Below are 18,522 nucleotides of genomic sequence, written 5' to 3'. Positions count from 1 at the left end.
ATTATTGGTGGGGAATAGGAAACATCAGTTCTTGATCGACACTGGAGCACAAAAGTGCTCAATCGACCATTCAAGGGTTCCAAACATCCCACTGTCAGGGCAAACAAACGTCTCTATAGGGTTCTCTGGCATACCAACTGTTTGTCCGGTTTCTGCGCTGGTATCCGTTTCTTTGGGTCCTTTTACAGACCAGTGCCCTTTTCTTCTTACTTCAAACTGTGGAGAAAATTTGCTGGGGTTGAATTTGTTGAAGAAACTGAATGCAGTGATTCATTGTTCCCCTGACGGAATAAGATTAACAGTTTCACCACAGCAACCCTTTAACTCCCAATACTTGACCCTACCTCTACCTCCCGAATTTGACATTGTCCCAGAATGTTTGTGGGCAATAGACGATAATGATGTCGGGATATTGCACATTGATCCTGTTAAGATAATATTGAAACATGGGGTTAAGCTACCGCGCATTCCGCAATATAAAATTTCAATTGAAGGAGAGCGCGCTCTGAAATGCATTGTCTCCGATTTTGTACATCGTGGAGTGATCGAAGAGATTACAGGTAGCTTATGTAATAGCCCGATCTTGCCGGTATATAAGAAAGGCGACAATGCAATTCCGTACCGGTTTATAATAGATCTTCGTGCTATTAACCGGGTGGTAGCCCCACAATTTCCAATCGTGCCTGATGTAACAACGATCTTAACAATGATCCCTGCTACGGCTACACACTTTAGTGTCGTAGATTTAAAAAACGCCTTCTTTAGTATTCCGATACATGAGGAGAGCAGGTATTTGTTTGCGTTCACCTTGGGGGGACGCTCGTTCACATTCACAAGGGCACCTCAAGGGTATACCGAAAGTCCTAGTATCTATAGTAGAGCCTTAAAAGAGCAGCTCGACACCCTTGAATTACCACCTACTTGCACGCTGCTTCAATATGTAGACGATTTGCTCCTGGCTGCAGACTCTGAGAAAGCTTGTAAAAAGGGCACTATGTTGTTGCTTGTTCATTTAGCTGAAAATGGTCACAAAGCTTCACTTAAGAAATTTCAATATTGTTGTCAGGAGGTTGCCTATCTAGGCTACCTCCTGTCAAAGGAGGGGAGAAGATTGACACCTGAACGAATAAAACACATTTCTGGCATGTCTGTCCCAAAAACACAGAAGGAAGTCAGAGCCCTGATAGGGATGGCATCCTACTGTAGACTGTGGATCCCGAACTTTGCCCTAGTGGTAAAACCGATGTTGGCTTTGACGAAGAAGGGCATTTCTCTGCCATTGCCATGGGAATCGGAACATCAACGATCATTTGAGCTTCTCAAAGCCGCGCTGTGTTCAGCACCGGTTCTGGGTACACCAAATTACGATAAGGCCTTTGTGTTGTTTGTGCATGAATGTAATGGATGTGCTTTGTCTGTGTTAACACAGGAACATGGAGGGAAGAATAGGCCGTGCGGCTATTATTCCTCCGCCCTCGATCCTGTTGCATGCGCTTTGCCGCGATGTCTGCGCGCTGTTGCTGCTGCCGCTGCGTCTGTAAAACAGAGTGAGGGGATGGTCCTAGGCCACGATTTAATTTTGATGGTAGCTCACTCTGTTGATATTCTATTGAATAAAACTCAAACACAACACCTTACTTCTGCCCGGTTGACCAGGTACGAATTAGTTCTATTTGCTCCTCATATCCAAATTAAAAGGTGTTGTGTTCTCAATCCGGCTGAACTTTTGCCTCTCCCGCAAACTACTGCTTGCGGCGATGACGGATCACATGACTGCCTGTATGCCACCGAACAAGAAACAAAGGGCAGAATAGACCTCTCAGACACTCCTTTGGAGAATGCGGAAGGGGAGCTGTTTTGTGATGGCTCCTGTTTTAAACTTCCGAATGGCACATCTACAGCTGCTTATGCAGTTACTACTTTGAACAAGATCGTAGAAACTAAAAGGATTCCGCATAACTCCGCGCAGGCCGCAGAGATTATAGCGTTGACCCGCGCTTGTGAGCTCTCCCAAGGGCATAGAGTTAATATTTATACGGATAGTCAGTACGCCTTTGGGGTGGCTCACAATTTCGGAAAACTGTGGTCGGAAAGAGGGTTTCTGACCTCACACGGGACCAAGATTCAGCATGGTCCCTTAATAGTGCAACTACTTTTAGCGCTCTCACTCCCTGAACAATTAGCAATCATGAAATGTGCAGCACATCGCAAGGTCATAGACAATGTGGGAAGAGGAAATGCTTTTGCAGATTTGATAGCTAGACAAACAGCTACAGACCTTAGCACAGACATGTACACCTCGAGGGAAGTGAGAGAGGGTTGTATAATAGATGAAGGCATTGGGTCTGTGCGAGATATTCAGACTGATGCCTCTGTTGAAGAATCTAGGAAATGGGCTGAAGGCATGGGGAAATTGGATGACGAAGGGTGTTGGGTGGACGCATCTGACGGGAAATGGTTGCTTCCTGATTCTTATGTATTAGCAATGGTTACGATGGCACACGGTCCAACACATGTGTGTGCCCAGCAAATTGCGAAGATATTACAGCAGGTTTGGGTGAATGATAAAATTTTGGAAACTGCAAAACGACACGTTCAGAATTGCATGATTTGCCTGCAGCACAATGTGGGTAAAGGGACAGTGACTCCAAGGGGAAGTTTCGGGCCCCCCTCTGTCCCCTTTGAAACCATTCACCTTGATTTTATTGAAATGGAGCGATGTAATAACTTGAAATATGTTCTTGTTATCATTTGTGCTTTTAGCAAATGGGTCGAGGCTTTCCCCGTCAAAGATGCTACCGCCATGACCACCGCAAAGATCTTGGTAAAAGACTACTTTCCTCGATTTGGGCTCCCGAGGATAATTTGGTCGGACAACGGCCCCCACTTCATCGCAGCCGTAATGTTGCAAATATGTGTTGCCTTAGGGATAGAGAAACGTTTTCATTCAGCTAGGCACCCTCAAAGTGCGGGGTTGGTAGAAAGACACAATGGTATTTTGAAAAACAAACTTGCAAAAACATGTGCCGACACTAAATTAAAATGGCCAGATGCTTTACCTATTGTATTGTTAGCTATGCGCACCACACCCCAGACTAGAACTGGGCTCTCTCCATTCGAGGTAGTAATGGGAAGGCCTGCTAATATTTGGGGTCTCCCTAAACCTAAAGCCCTGAGGGATGTGGAGAATGTATTGCTCATAGATTATTGTAATCAATTGACTAAAAATCTGTATTTCATTTACCACCAGGTGAATGCCGCCTTACCTGTTCGGTTTACGGGCCCAGGACACGATATATTGCCCGGCAGCTGGGTCCTGGTGAAGGCCTACGAAAGGTCTTCCTGTCTCGCGCCTCGCTGGCGGGGACCCTACCAGGTTTTATTGGTCACCAGGACGGCAGTGCGGGTGGCAGGAAAGAAGAACTGGATACATGCAACACATATCAAGAAGATCCCTCACCCGACGCCACACGTTACAGAAGAAACAGAACCCCTCGCTGGTGCTACACTCTCTGATCTCGGAGTAGCAGGCAGCGTTGTGAGTGCGTCGGAGAAGTTCTCTGAGCCTGAGGAGCTCGGGGAGCCGTCCATTTTGTCTCCGCACTCCCGTGATCAATCACTTCCGGAAAACCTTGTTTCGAGCTCTGCGACTTCCGTCGCTACTGATACGACGCTCCCCTCAGGGAGCGACGATACTTTGCTTTTGGATTCAACAAACTTGGGTACCATCAGGTACAACCTTCGATCACGAAAATAGACTCGCCGCACGAGTATCGTGCATCTGGGAGAAAAAGGAGTGATTGAAATACTATTGTCTTTCCCTTTTTTGGAACACAGAAAAGGAGGGTTCTGTTGGCTAGGGTTGGGAAGGACTAAGAAGTCGCGCGGCCGAAGTGCCGCCAGCAACGAACATTGGGGCCGTCGATCGGGATAACCATGATGCCTGCCGCCTTCACCGCTGCTCCTCGTATTGAACTATTAGATAAGGAGGTGACCAATTCGAACAATGGACAATGTGCCTGGGCCCCAAAAACGTACTGCTGTGTTCTCGTTTTGATTACTGTTAGTTTTGCAACTGCTGCTGTGGGACTTTGGTACTTCGAAGAAATTTATCCTTTGAAGCCTCTGTTACCGACCAAAATTGTACCAACTGTTTTGACTCCCTCTGTACACCTTCACACTCTGTCCCCTAGGGACTCTCGGCATAGACAGAAATATTATAATAACACTTTGATGATAGTGATGAATGCTACGCATGCTATTTTTAATAGGAGTAATTGTTGGGTCTGCACGCACTTACCACAACATGGGAACAAGGGACTGGGACGGTATATACATCCCTTACCTCTAACAACCTCTTGCTATGCCTCTCTTAGAGCACTCTTTTTTGGCCGATGGAATGATAGCATCTCAGGGAACTTCGATGGGACTAATTTGAATGAATTTGAAAAACGTGAATTGACTCCCCTGGGATGCTCGCTTTTCGCAAATAGGAGTAGACCTAATATCGCCTCTATTAGGCCGTCTGATAAACTTTCTTTTCCTTTTCAAAATCTAGTTTCTTTCAAGATGGCTCCGATAGGCAATAAGGATGCCATGCCTCCTTCTTATTCTGTAAATCATAGTCCTGATTCTGTCCCTTTCTGTGTACAAAGAAACGGCACTAGGCCAATGGGAGATTTCGAGCCTTGTATAAATATTGTAAATTTGACTGGGGAAAATAGGCCTTTGTATGTAGGGGGACCGGTTTATTTTGTGTGTGGTAGTTTAGCTTTTCCCTGGTTGCCCAAGGATTGGCAGGGGACTTGTTATTTAGGGATATTGTTACCAGGTGTATTTATAGCCAGTACCTTAGAGGTATCTAAGGCTCGCACGCGACGGGATAATGATGGAGATACCCCTGGACAAGTGTTCGGGGATATAGCCAAATCAGTAGTTCCCTTCTGGGGACAAATAGCAAATTCAGAAAACATCAGGGGATTAGCGAGGGTGTTGGAGAAAACAATCAACCGGACCACGGACATACTTTACAATATGACCTTAGAGCAAAAGGCGATAAGATTGGTAGCACTTCAAAATCGAATGGCATTAGATGTCATTTTAGCTGAACGAGGTGGAGTATGTAAATTAGTGGGGTCCGCTTGCTGTGTTTTCGTACCAGATTCTTCACCAACAATATTCAAAGCAATTCAGAATTTACACACTCTTAGTTCTGAAGTCCATATCCCTGTAGGAGACTGGAGCCTTAGTACTTGGTTTTGGGATTTTCTACGATCTTGGGGGTGGAAGGTGCTTTCTGTTATTTTAGGTATTTTAGGGACTTTGTTATTCCTTTGTTGCTGTTTTCAATGCCTCCCGAGTATATGCGGAATGATAGGGGGATGTTGTGTCCAAGTTATGAGCGCAATAGGGCGTAGAATATATACCCCGAAGACAGCATCTAAAGAGTTTATGTTGCAAGAAGTTCTTATGAACAACTTTATGGCTATTGACATTTCAGACAATGATGCGGAACCTATGGATGCTGATGCCTTCAAGTATTTTCAAAAGTATTAGGAAATAATGTTTTAGCACTTGGCATAGGCCAAAAGGAGGGTCTGTGGAAATCGATATAATATTATGACCCCAATCGCATCGTTTAAATGTATGTTGGCCTACGCCAAGCTGTCTAAAGGATACTATGTACATAGGTTCCGCGGCAAGGTCTTGACCTTAATGTATTGTGTAAGCCGCCATCTTGAATCTAGCTGCCATTTTAGGTACTCTTGCAGTGTGGAAGTCACCCTGAATCACAAAATGGAGGCCGAATGACATTTCGAGTAAGACTTCGGCCATGGTGACCTCCGCACACGTGAATGAATAATATGTCTGCAGGCTACTTGTTAGGGTCATGAACTAAGACCCTGTCCTCTGTTTAACCTATGTGTAAATATGTAACCATATCAGCGGAACTGATCTAATATATGGAAATTGTGTGTTCGACCTGGCTACGAACCCTAGCCATGGTTCCAGAAATGGTCAACTTGTAAGAGGGCTGGCCAATGCAGTACTAAATGTATAAAAACCCAAGCATCCCGATGATCGGTCTCTCCCACTTTCAGTGCGAACCTAACGTTGAAGGTTTGTGTGTTAGTCAGAGGGCCGAATAGCTATTCGCTTGTCAATTGACTTTGGTAACTTTGTAACTTTGAAATAAAGCGCTTTGTATGTTCTTTGTAACCTGTGTTGGTGTGTTTCCTTTTGGGCTTCCCGGCCTCATGTCAATTTCTTTGTTTCCACACCACCATTTCTCAACTCTGACATTGATGAGAGGTGTGGGCTGATAGGAGAATCCTTTTACATACACAAAGACACATATATTTATGAAAGGCAATATCATTGGCCACAATGTTCTTTTTAAAGAATATGTCTTTAGGGGAAAAGGTGCACAAGTGAAATAACCAGTTTCTAGGGCCCAAAATGGACCCAGGGGCCAGTTATGGGTTAATACTTTTTTGGTGGTTCAGCAATGGTGAAGTAGGCAGTTTATGCAGTTTGAAATGGTTCTAGTAAGACTGATACATTCTAGACTGGGAGTGGTTATCTTAAATGGATCGAACAGGGGCCTGTTGCTGTTTGAAGGCAATCCCTGAAGAAGAGAAGATCTTAATGGACACTACGGTCGGTTTGATGGTCGCTTTGACTGTGTAGATGCTGGTGACTGTATGCACTGGACTAATAGATTGCTCAATTAAACACTCGAGCGGCTGCAGATCGTGAGGGCTACCAGGGTCGGTCAAAGATCAAGCAGACAGGGACGAGGCTGGTGACTGGATGCACATTTCAGTTGAGTGGTTCGATGAGGCGTTTGATGATCTGGGCTTGATGGTACACCAGGGTCGGCTCGATCGGCGATGAAGATTGGCAGCAAAGTCGCTGGCGGGAACGAGCAGTGATTGGAAGGCAGCAGATACAACAAACATTCCCTCTCATGGGTATCAAGGACAAGTGTAGTCCTGGTTCACCCGCTACTAAGGCAAGGGAGGCCGGTGCACAGTTTCAGGGGTCTTTCAGCACGATGAAGTCCTAGGCAGTACTGTGACTGGTAGAGATGCAAGTCTTGTTCCTACAGCAGGTTCACCACCACTGTGCCCTGGGATAGGTAGGAAGCAGAGCACATCTCTGACTTATACACTCAGTCTTTACCTCACTGATGGAGGGCTTTGGAAAGGCAAATCGCTCAACAGTGGCCAATTAAATTCTTTCTTAGGTGATTGTTATAAAGGGAATCTGAGAAGGAGTGGAAGGCACAAGTCTATAGGTGATTGGACCAAAAAAGCCTGACTTATGGGTACAATCCCTGCCCCTGGAGCAAGTGTACTTTGCTTTCTGACATCACACCCAAAATGTGTTGTGCTAAAGATAGTAGAGGGGACAGGAAGGAAAGACAGAGGCAGAGAGAAACAAGATGATGGAAACATCTCTCAGCTGCACTTGCTCTACTCTAACCCGCCCCTTCCTTTCTCAATAGAAGCAAAGGCTCCTTTGTTGCGCAACATCCTGGTGTGAGGTTACCCCTTTGAATGGGTGTGCCACTTGATTCCTGTTCCCAGGACAGCTTCCTGTGAAGCGGCTGTCTTTCTGCCACACAAAGGAACACAGAGAGGGAACCCCCAAGGCTACAAACCTGGTGGCAGAAGCAGCAGACAGCCTGACTATGGGAATACACATGACCCTTCCACAGCTGACCGGAGCTTACACAGTTGACACATATGTGATATCATATTGATGCTGGCCATCAAACCTCAAACTCTGGCATGACCGTTATTTACGGTTTAATGTGCCACCAGAACAGCATTCTCATAGTTATGTCATTTAGGAGTAGGTGCTCATTTCTCAAATGCAATGCAGAGACTAGGCTGTCACTGCAGCTGCCAGATCTACACCTGTGTCCTCTGAACCTGCTCTGTGACACTGGTAGATCATACGTTGCAGATTAGGCTACTGATCCAGCAGGGCACAGCCATACACTATGCTTTTGGCATGGAGTTTCTGGTAGCGTAATCTGATTAGCGGATTACCCCTTCTAAAATGGAATTACCTGCATAATTGTATTACTATAATATAAATCAAGAAAGCCAGGGCTCCTAGACACTTGTCAGATGGCAATCCTTCACATTTTCTGAACTTATAAAGACATTTGCTGAAGTCCCTCCTTGTTTCAGTTAAGTCTATCTGTTAAAAATGTAGTATTTTTTAGGGAACTTAAATTAGCTTTTCCACCTCTGTTATTTATTTTTCCTTTACATACTCTCATTATGTCTGCAACGGCTCCTTGCATTTACTTTCCACTGTGGTGAGCTAAAATGTGCATTTTAACATTAGACTGAAAATTCATTCTATTTATGAAGGCCTTTAACTGAAAAAGGGCACGGAGATCAGGCAACAAAGCAGTTTTTTGCAGGGAACAATATATTTTGGCTGGAAGTTAGGGTTTGAGAGCATGGGTTGCTATGGTGAGGGCGAGAGATTGCTGTGACCAATGCTATCCCCACACCTTTCATATGAGTGTAGATAATAATCTTTCATCACAGTGTAGTGCATCCTTGAGTGAAAGGCACATTGTGGTGTCTGGGTTCAGTGCTGGTGGCTGTACTTCATCAGATGGGGCGTGGAACGTTTCCGTTGCTCCCGTCCTCTCCCCATACAATACTATAGCATTTGCGCTATTCCTGGGGAATCCGCCGACTTCTTACACCAACAAATAGCAGGCAAACTCCATAGGAATCCATTGTCAACACTGCCTGCCATCTATACATGCTTATGCTATATTGACTTAATTTGCACGGCAGAGTTCCAATTGGTATATATGCTGCCTTTTTTTATCTCCCCTCCCGTGTTTGCCCTCCGAATTGCAGATGAGGAAAACTCGTCAGCGGGGACCCGTTTACATGAAAGTGTAAATGTATAAATGCATAGGTCCTTGCTGCTGAATTACAAGGGAACTGGAAAATGAGCCCCAGTACGTTTGTGAAACACCACTCTGCAAAGTTGCATTTGGGACATGAATACTTTGTTTGCAAACTGTTTCTATGCATCACGTACTTGCTAACACAACCAGCGGGAATAAAATATCTATACACCCTGGACTTTGTAATGACCGATTGTGCATGCCCTTTTTGTGGGATAATTTGCTCAGATGGCCACAGTTGTTTGCCATGTGTACTTACAATGTTTTTTGCAGTTATATTTGAAAGGCCATGCAACTAAATACAGTCGGGAGTGTACACTAGTCTCGACTGTTTAGAATGCCATGTTCACACATTGCTCGAAGCTTCAGTGAGTTCTAGAATGGGTATTTTGTATCCATGTCTTTCAGATAAAATGCTAAAAGTAAATCATTATTTTTGGTCCAATGGGGTTGCAGATATGTATTTTGCAATATGACTGTTTAAAACATTTAACATTGCTTTGGAGCATGAAGGAGATGTGTGGCTTTAGGTGGGTGAGGATAACAGTTTTCGAGCAAAGACGACATGCACTGCAGTGGTTTATTTATTTATTTCTACTGCGCCGGAGCCCGCAGGCATCAGGGTGCCACATGTACACGCAGAGTCAGGTGCCCTATCTTGCAGTTCGTCTGAATGGCCAACATCAATGGCTGTTTTTGGCAGACTAGGGACTTGACTAGCCTGTGACTGGCATAGATGGGTTGTGCAGTGGTGCCATGGCCCATGGTCTTTCATGAGTGAATTACGCACATGAGAAAGCATGAGCGTGAGGAGAAAGGAATTGAGATAGTGTAGTTCACAGCAGAAGTTTGGGTGCATGGGGGCACAAGGAATGCCCAAAGAAGGAATGTGTGAGATACTTAAAGTTGAAGTTTCAATTCCACCCGGACACAGAATCAGCACGGGGGACTGGTTCAGCATGGACATTTTGTAATTTGCGCAAAGAAACCAAAGTGGACAATGATGCAATATGGAAAACGATGCAAATATACACAATTACAAATATCCGGTTACATAAAGTTTTCCTGTTGCTAACACAAATATCACACTCTATCTCTGACTTCCTTTGCCAAGTCTCCACCAGCTTGCCAAAGCTCCGGCACAGGGAATGCAGTCAGGACGATTCACAACAAAAAGATGTCACCTTCTGGCAATGTTGTGTCTAGCCTGCTATGAGCTATCAGAAATGTGCATACATGTTTTCAGTTCTGTGTGTGCAACCATCCAGTTGCTCTGGCTTTTGCGCCACTCAGAGTGTATTTTTCTGTTTTTTCACAAATGTGACTTCATATTGTGGTGAACTGCCATGCGGCAGCATGACTACATCGACTACCTGTAGTAGTCTGAGAATAACAGAATTAAAGTGCTTAAGAAATAAAATGGACTTCTTTCATGAAAGATTTAAAAATATACATGACTTAGCTTATGCAAAATGCTAGCAAGAATCTTGGAAAGGACACAGCCAGTTTAGAAAGTATGGTAGGTGGTGATGTGTATACATTTAACAGTGACCAATGCCTGAAATTCGTGAGACCAATCAGAATTCTGAACTGTTCTTTGTTTTCACCTAGATAATAGCACATGCAATCATTCGTTCTGATGTTCCTGGGGAAAATGTTGTGTCCCCATTTTGCACAGGCTACTTGAATGTGCTAAACTCCTGAACGACGGCTTCAGAATGTTCTCCATCTGGCCCACGTTGCTGGTGTCAGATGTCACTCCCCGTTTCTACTGTCCATGCTCTGCAGTTTGCACAAGTTGTCTTTATTTCCTTTGGGCTTCATATCGATGTGTTGATTCTTGATGGTACTTTTAAAACGGCCATTGCCAGAACATCTATTTCTTTAATTATTTTCTGTGCAGCTTGGATGCATTTAGCAGCATAGTTGTACGTCTCACTCTGCACAGTCTCCGCGGCAAAACAAAAACATACCTGTCTGACAAGTAGTATCTACATTTTCCATGTTCTCTGGAAGTTTCCCACCTAATCAACTCTCTCAATGTCCAAACCCAGTGACGTGTTCATGTATTTATTTTCAGGGTGTGGTGTCCAGGGTCGTACTGTATGCTCAGAGGAGACTCAGTGTGGCCTGTAAGGTTATGGATGAGGCCATAAGTACTGCAGTCCATAATGGGAACCTGGGCGGTGGAAGAGCCTTGTTGAACATGCTGCAGGAGGAACTTGGTGAACACCACTGTGATGGTGAGCGCCACGCTTTATTCTCTGCCTGAACTGGTGTAGCAGGACTCCCAAGGATTCATTCATCGCCGGTGTAAACTAAATTTAGAGAATCACTAATCACACTGATGTAAAATCTCAGGATGGAGGACAAGTGTGATCTTTACTCACAGCACTGAATCTTGCTGACCTATGGAATAATCCAATATCCATAACTAGCCTGATGAAAGTCATCATTCCATCTGTTTATTGTCTACATGTACGTGAATTTCTAATCAGGGAATATCAACACTTGGTGTATGTGCCTTCTTATTTCTCCATTAAAACTGAGTTTGGCCATGATTAGATTGGCCTGCAATAGGCGAGGTCTGTACACATCAGATTTAGGCTGGGTTCGTTACCGGTGGGGTGTGTGAAAAATGTTTGGTACTCAGCATATGATGATCAATTTATTTATTGTACTAATGCTAGATAAACGTTTCAACACGTAGTGTTCATTTGTCCTATGTGCAAAGACTGAGAAGTGCATATCTGAAACCAATTTTAAAGGACTGTGGTATTAGGGCCCTTGAGGAAGCCATGCACCTCTGTAACTTCTGCTGTGAAACTATTTGTAGCCGTATCTGCTTTCATCCAGATAGATTGGCTCAAAAGAAGCGCTTGCCTACCTGTTTTATGAGCCATTTTAACTGTGGCTTAACAATGTCTTGTGTAACTATTTTTAATGCGCTGTATTTATGTGTATGAGTTGTCTCATGTGCGTATTTATATTACGCTGAATGTGTTTCTAATGTATATAATGTTTATGCATATGACTTTGCATAGCAATAAAGCTAATGGTGAATGCAAGTCTGAGGGATGTGTTGAGAAGGCATCTAAGAAATACTGTGTGGAGGATGTCAACCTCTGCCTTCTGTGGTAGATCTAATGTGGACACATGACTAGAGAGCCAGGTGGGAGGAAACGAGTGGTGATAGAGAAGAAAGTGGAATCTCAAAAGGCACTTTCCCCTCATTTGGCACCAGGAAGAGATTATCAGCAGAAGAGAAGTAGAGTTCAGAATATTTCAATGTAGTTACTCCAGAAAGGCTGACCATTATGTGCAGTAGTACATCAATTCTCTGCTTACACTTCTTAGGAAAGAGGCTGCTGCCTCTCCCCTTTCAGTAGCTCTGGTCTTGCCATTTGTCTCGTTCTGGAAGCCATCTTTGTGGAGGTAAACTAACATGCAACAGCCTCCTTGCTATCTGCACAAACATTCCGGGATTTGAGATTTTTGGGAATAACAATAATCACTATAGCAACCGACTAAAGTAGGCCACAGTGGCTTGTGAAAGACACTACAATGAAGGATGTTTACTCTTTGTAGGGTACCAAATAAATTGATAGAAAATTAAATCACAACTAATGGATGGCTGGCCATTCCTCAGAAACATCATTATGTGACCGTATTTCAAATAAGTGAAGCTCAAGAAAAAGAGTGAGTATCTGAATAGAAGGTGCAGTATTAGTTTGGAATAATAGGAGAGATAATACAGAAATGCTAAAGCTCAGCATGATTCCCAAGCAATTGCTTTTGAGACATTTTTTAATCTTACATTTGTGTTACTTTTTTATGCAGCCTTTTGTGGTCCACATGCAGTAAATGTAGAAATATAACTATACAAAACGGGTACAATCCTGATGTGTCTTTCGCAGGACATTACTTCCCTGGCATGTGGACAATTCTGTGAGTCACTTTCTTTTTCACTGTTTTTCCCTTTCCCAAAGTGTCAAACTTTAAGCCACAGAAAGTACTGCACTTCTATAAACAATGCTAAGAAATGATCCGGTGGAAATAGATTTTCCTCTGCATTGAAGTTTTGCAGATGCTACAGAATATTTAAGTCTAGGGCAAAGAAGTTCTTTGGGGGCTGCGCATAGATGGTACCCAAGATCTATTCCAAAATATTAATACGGAATGAGATGTTAATCCCCAGATCAGATCAAGGTGTTTTGTGAGAAGAAATATGTATTGCCTTTTTTGGAAACAAGTTTGGATGAATTTGCAAAACAATGTTTTCAACACTTCTGGCAATCACTACTTGAATTGGGTCTAGATGTTGGCTACTGAAATACAACATTTAAGCAATACAGCCAGTTTACTAGTCTTAGCATATTTGGTGAGTGTCTGGTAAGAAAAGGAAATTTGGTTCACATGTTGATGATTAAATAATGGCAAAGCGCCGGTTGTCAGTTTGAAACCGTGAGGTAGGGGGGTCAGGAATTGTTAGTGAAGTTAGAAACTGCTGCCCTCACCCGTGAAGAAGACATATCCCACCCTGAATATTCTTAGAACGATCGGGATGTTTCCCATGTACCACGCGTTTGCGGCCAAAATCAACCATTTTACTATCCAGTGATGATCATAGACATATTTGCAAACCCTCTGTTTCTAAAATGTTAATCTATTCATGAGGCAGAAATAGGAGTTGCACTTACCCAGCCCCAGATGGCCACTCTTTTTTCATCGATGAAGCCCATTTTTATGAATTCCCTGAATAAAATGAAAACAACATGATGCACTTATATGCCCAACATATTAAACATATATTTATTTTCTGATCAGCATACGTTAATTTAAAATGGATGTGTGCTAATAAAGCAGTTGCTTTTTAACCAAACGTAACTTCTTTTTTTCAAAAAGCATTTTAATTTTTAATGGTTATAATTTTTCATGTTATAAATTACAATTATAAGCATCAGTCACGCATGTAATAAAACGCAAAACAGTAAGGATTTAAAGGCAGGCTTTTTTAAATCCTGTTTCCTTTTCATACTTGTGCAGTCCTCTGGTAGAACAATTTTCTGAATATATTTCATGTCTAAGGAGACCATCTCAGGGTGAACATTGTTAAGTCCTTTCTAAAATGGAGGAGTGGGCTGATAATGAGGCAATTCCGTTAATGGGCAACACACGTCACATCATTTGGAATCAGTAATTTCAAAGGTAAATTGAGGAACAGGGATAGTTCCCTAGCATTCTGTTTTAGAGTTTAAGCATTATTGCCCCTCCCTTTCGTACCCAGAAGTCTGAAACATGGAACCAGGCCAAGCAAGGGAGCATAAGATGAGCTGAGGGAGAATAAGAGGCCATATTGCCCAGCAACACCGGGTCGCGGATTCAGGCGCTAGTGTGAGGGCCTGGGGCCTCAAAACCATAACACAAAGAAAAGGGATGCACTGGGAAATGGCAGCCGAGCAACATGCATTTGACAGCTTGGCACTGGGAGTCTGTTTTCCCTGACTGTCCGTGTCGTCGGTCGAGTGGAGTGGGCAGAGGCATGGATGGAAAGCATATGCGGCATGCAGTGAGCAGGAAGTGGCCGTGCGGTATCCCGAGGAAGACGGGTAAGGCGCCGGATGGTAAGGTATGGGCGGAGGCAGCATGGAGGGGCTGCACGGGCAGACATTGCCTCAACATGGCCGTTTTTTCCATTACAGTGATTTGCTTTTGCAAACGTATCAGGAAAGGAGTACCATTTTACTCAAAATTCCAAATTCTGAAGTGTTCTCCAGATGAAACACTGCTTCCATTTTTTTAAAGAAGCAACTTGTCTTCTGGAAAAAATGAGGCAATTTAGAAGTTTGAGAGAGGACACAGTGGTAAAGACAACAGTGTTTCATTTTGTTTAGTGACGTTTGTTTTGTGTTGACACAAAATGCCCAACTCATTTTATTTTCCATCTATTGTCATAATATGCCTAAGTACGACCATCATTTCTCAGGTACAGCATTGATGTGCTTAGATATTCGCATCATATATCTGGTAATTCCATCCTACATCTGATGTTGTCTCCACAGAGTCGTGTTCTCACTTCATTGATAATTAATGCAACGACATTTCTTTTACATAGTACTGCCATTATTTGTCCAGGTTTTCCTAGCACAGTTACACTGAAGGCTGCTGTGCCCTGTGGTGTTTATGAATGGTCCCTGGGTCCTGTTGTAAAGCAGCAGATGAACACTAAAAATAACAGTCGGTGGCATACCCGGTTGTATTCCACTGCCCTCAATAGCAGCAGTCTCAACTCCTGTTCAGGTTGGCGCTAATGTCTCACTCAGAAGCCAAATCTAGAAATTGACCAAACTATCCAGTGGGTATTGGTCCATGCGCGGCACGAGCACGAAAATACGATTAGGGCCCAGATTACAAAGATTGTGCACTGGTGCAAGTCACATTTTGCACAGTGTTAGCACTAGGGCAAAGTGTGCCCTTTCTTCTTTCAAAACATTGTAGAGCCAGTGCAAAGTTTGCCCTTGTGCTAATACGGAATGGAATTTTCACTAGGGCAAAATTTGCACATGTGCAAAATTGGAATTAAAGGATATGTTCTCTGCCCTAGTGCTAATACCATGCAAAACTGCTGCAAAGTTTCTGTAATGTGGCGCCTGGTCTGTTTCCCCATCTAAATCTTCCCTCCCACATGACCCATTGACACATCAGACCGTATCTCATTGCCACATACTACATGCTGGACACGTCCATGGTTTCAAATGTGGAAATGTCTTTTTTCATTTGTATTGATACTGCATATGCATGTGCACAATAGGACCAGTGGCAATAACGCTGGGGCTGTTCCCGAGGATCCCCCTTTCAGAATTACGTTTTACATTATGTAAGGTATGATGGGTAGTAAACGTCCCACTCACCTCACTGCTGAAATCTGATCTTCCACTTCTACAGTTCCCAGGCGTCGAAATAATTCATGCATGATTTTATCGCCTTGATAGCCACTTCCTCTGCCATCGACACTCGCCACTATTACGTTTTCTGTGCTTGCAAGGTATGTCGCCCAATTGATCCGGAAAACTTGATCAACTTTTTGACTGCAGGGTCCTGCATACCTACGAATGGATTACAAATTAAGCATGACTTCGTTGTCTTTGAGTCTCTGCAAATAAATTGGATGGTTTATGACAATGTGTGTTTCATTAAGGAACTCGTTAGTAATTCGAATACTAAGCAATAGTAATTATATTCCCCTGTAGACATCCAGGGGTGCATTGAGAAGCCCATTTTCAAATGTGAAATCCCACAGTGAATTTGGTTTGAATCGCGTTCTAATGGAAACTATGTTATTAAGGAAAACCACTTTAACTAAAGTGTCTAGCCACATAATAAAACCTATCATGCTTTCTTTATCATACGAGGGCAGTAAAAAAAAAAAGTCATGCCACATTAATAAATGGCTAGACTGACTGCACCAAAATGGCAATCTAGCCACATACTACATACATGCCATGCTCCTTTTAATATAGATGCCCAGTAAAACATTATATCCCTCCAGTACCTCTAAACCCTCACCCACCCAAATCAGTGCCCTTAGCCTGCACAAAGCAAGCGCAAGCACGTGCACATTCACTTGCTCATTCAAGCACACATTCACACAGCATTCACTTGCTAATTCACACACCAGTCAAGCAGAATTTACAATGCATTCACATGCACTTCCATTCACCATGCACTCACTTTTCACATGTGCACCCAACCACCCGTACATGATAAACTTGCTTATTCACACATGCATACATGCACACAAAATACTATATACAAAATGACTCATACATTCACAAAATATAGCACTTACCTCCAGCCCTAGTCTAAATGCTGCTCTTCGGCATGACATCCTGCTGTAACAAGAGCCCTCCATCTCTGGCGCACAAGAACAGTAACCAGAAAGTACAGAGCACATCTTGTGGTTCCTGTACATGTGTGTAGGGGCAGGAGTGCCACATTGTCAGTGCCCCATTCAGTCTGATTGTCCCGGGAGGCTCAGGAGACCCGCCGCACCGCACATTCAGGCATGCAGTTCACAAGACTGTATCCCCAATGGGCCTTGCAAGGCTTAGGAAGCAAAAAGTTCCCAGTCTTGCATGGTCCATTGGGCATGCACACTGGGGAGCATTACCTGTCAAAAAGAAACCATATTTCCCAGTGTAGGCTAGAGTTCCTTCATAATGGGCGAGGCAACTGGTGGGCCAGCGTGCTCTCGCCCATTATGGGTAAGCCACCCCGGTGCACACAAATAATCCCGTTTTTTTTAAATCTTATGAAACACAATTTGTAATTGTAACCGTTACTTTCAGGGGCAAATCACTATAAAGTGATCTGGCATTTCTATTTCATGAGCCCACTATGCCTTGCATTATTTGCCATGCCTTTCCACGTAGGTTTGGTTTCATGCATTCATTTGAATTAATACAATACCTACGTTTGCTTCACATGCGTAACTCAGTGGGCAAGTTCAGTGTAAGTGAAACTGGCAAGGGCACAATATTTGGTGTAAAAGACGGATATGGTGCAGCAGGCGGGCAACAGCATAGAGTCAATATTTGGTGCAAACTGATGAATTAAGGCGCCAATGAAAATATATGACAACAATTTTATTTATCCTGAAAAAAAGTCAAATTCAAGTATTTGTTGATATTCAGAATTAGTGGACTACGGGTGTTTTGCTCTTTCTGGCCACGTAAGTATGCTTGACTATTGGTGTAATTCCTTGTGCATCAGGATTGCCTGTTACGATTTCCTGTCCTAAGGGATAGAAGAGTTTAAAGTGCTCAACCAACCCGAATACTGGTTCAAACCTTTAAAGTAAAGTTTCAAATCAGCCAGAGCCATTTAAGCTTCCATAGAGGAGGCACACCAGAAACCAACCAAGCCAGTAGATGCTTGATTCTGTTCGTATTGGCGTGATCCAATTAAGCTGTAGGTCACTATGGCTCAAACTGGGTTAAAAAATGTGGGTTTCGAGAAATAATGGTGTACATTCTCAAAATGATTTCTGGAGCAGCTGATGAGATGCACGTGTGCATCTTATCACTTGCACCACGAACTAACGGCCCAGATTCTCAAAGGGTGTCTGATTATTCCTTTTGCAAATGTGAGCCAATAAGGAGGGGCTTCTGCACATTTCAAAGTGCATCCCAAATCCACAAACTGAATGTTCTTTGAAACATGCATACAATTGTTACATTCCTCTGTGCCTTGTTGAAATGTGGTGCAAAGGGAAGCACAATGCATGGCAGAGTATTTGCCAACCCTGTTGTGCATTTTATTTTAAATCAAATACTGCATCCATTTGCATTCAAAATAGAGATTGAAAGGTTTTGGTGTTATTTTTTACTTTTCACATTGATATCAAATGTGCACCCAGGAGCCACGTGGGTGCTGGGAGCCTGTCATACATTAGTGCCTGGAACGCACTGCTGACACTAATGTATGCAAGGGGTCTGGCCAGGGTGTCATTTATGTTAGTCCATAGTCCTCCTCAAATGCAAAGGTCTCCTTTGTAAGAAAGGTGAATTTAA

General features: G+C 43.4%; 1 protein-coding gene across 4 annotated transcripts in view; it reads right to left on the bottom strand.

The window, feature by feature from the left end:
• Nucleotides 1-18,522, bottom strand: part of DPP4 (dipeptidyl peptidase 4) — a 992,858-nt gene that overhangs the window by 91,682 nt on the left and 882,654 nt on the right. For all 4 annotated transcript variants that reach the window (XM_069616324.1, XM_069616327.1, XM_069616325.1 and 1 more), the window contains 2 exons: nucleotides 15,862-16,056; nucleotides 13,651-13,705 (listed from right to left, as the gene is read on the bottom strand). In XM_069616324.1, the coding sequence (XP_069472425.1) occupies nucleotides 13,651-13,705; nucleotides 15,862-16,056 (250 nt within the window). The remainder of the gene's footprint in view (nucleotides 1-13,650; nucleotides 13,706-15,861; nucleotides 16,057-18,522) is intronic.

The sequence above is a fragment of the Ambystoma mexicanum genome, chromosome 9 (genome assembly GCF_040938575.1).
Source record: "Ambystoma mexicanum isolate Mex_15411 chromosome 9, UKY_AmexF1_1, whole genome shotgun sequence".
Lineage (NCBI taxonomy): Eukaryota > Metazoa > Chordata > Amphibia > Caudata > Ambystomatidae > Ambystoma > Ambystoma mexicanum.
Note: the sequence above shows the minus strand (reverse complement) of the source record. Positions and strands in the feature narration are given on the sequence as shown.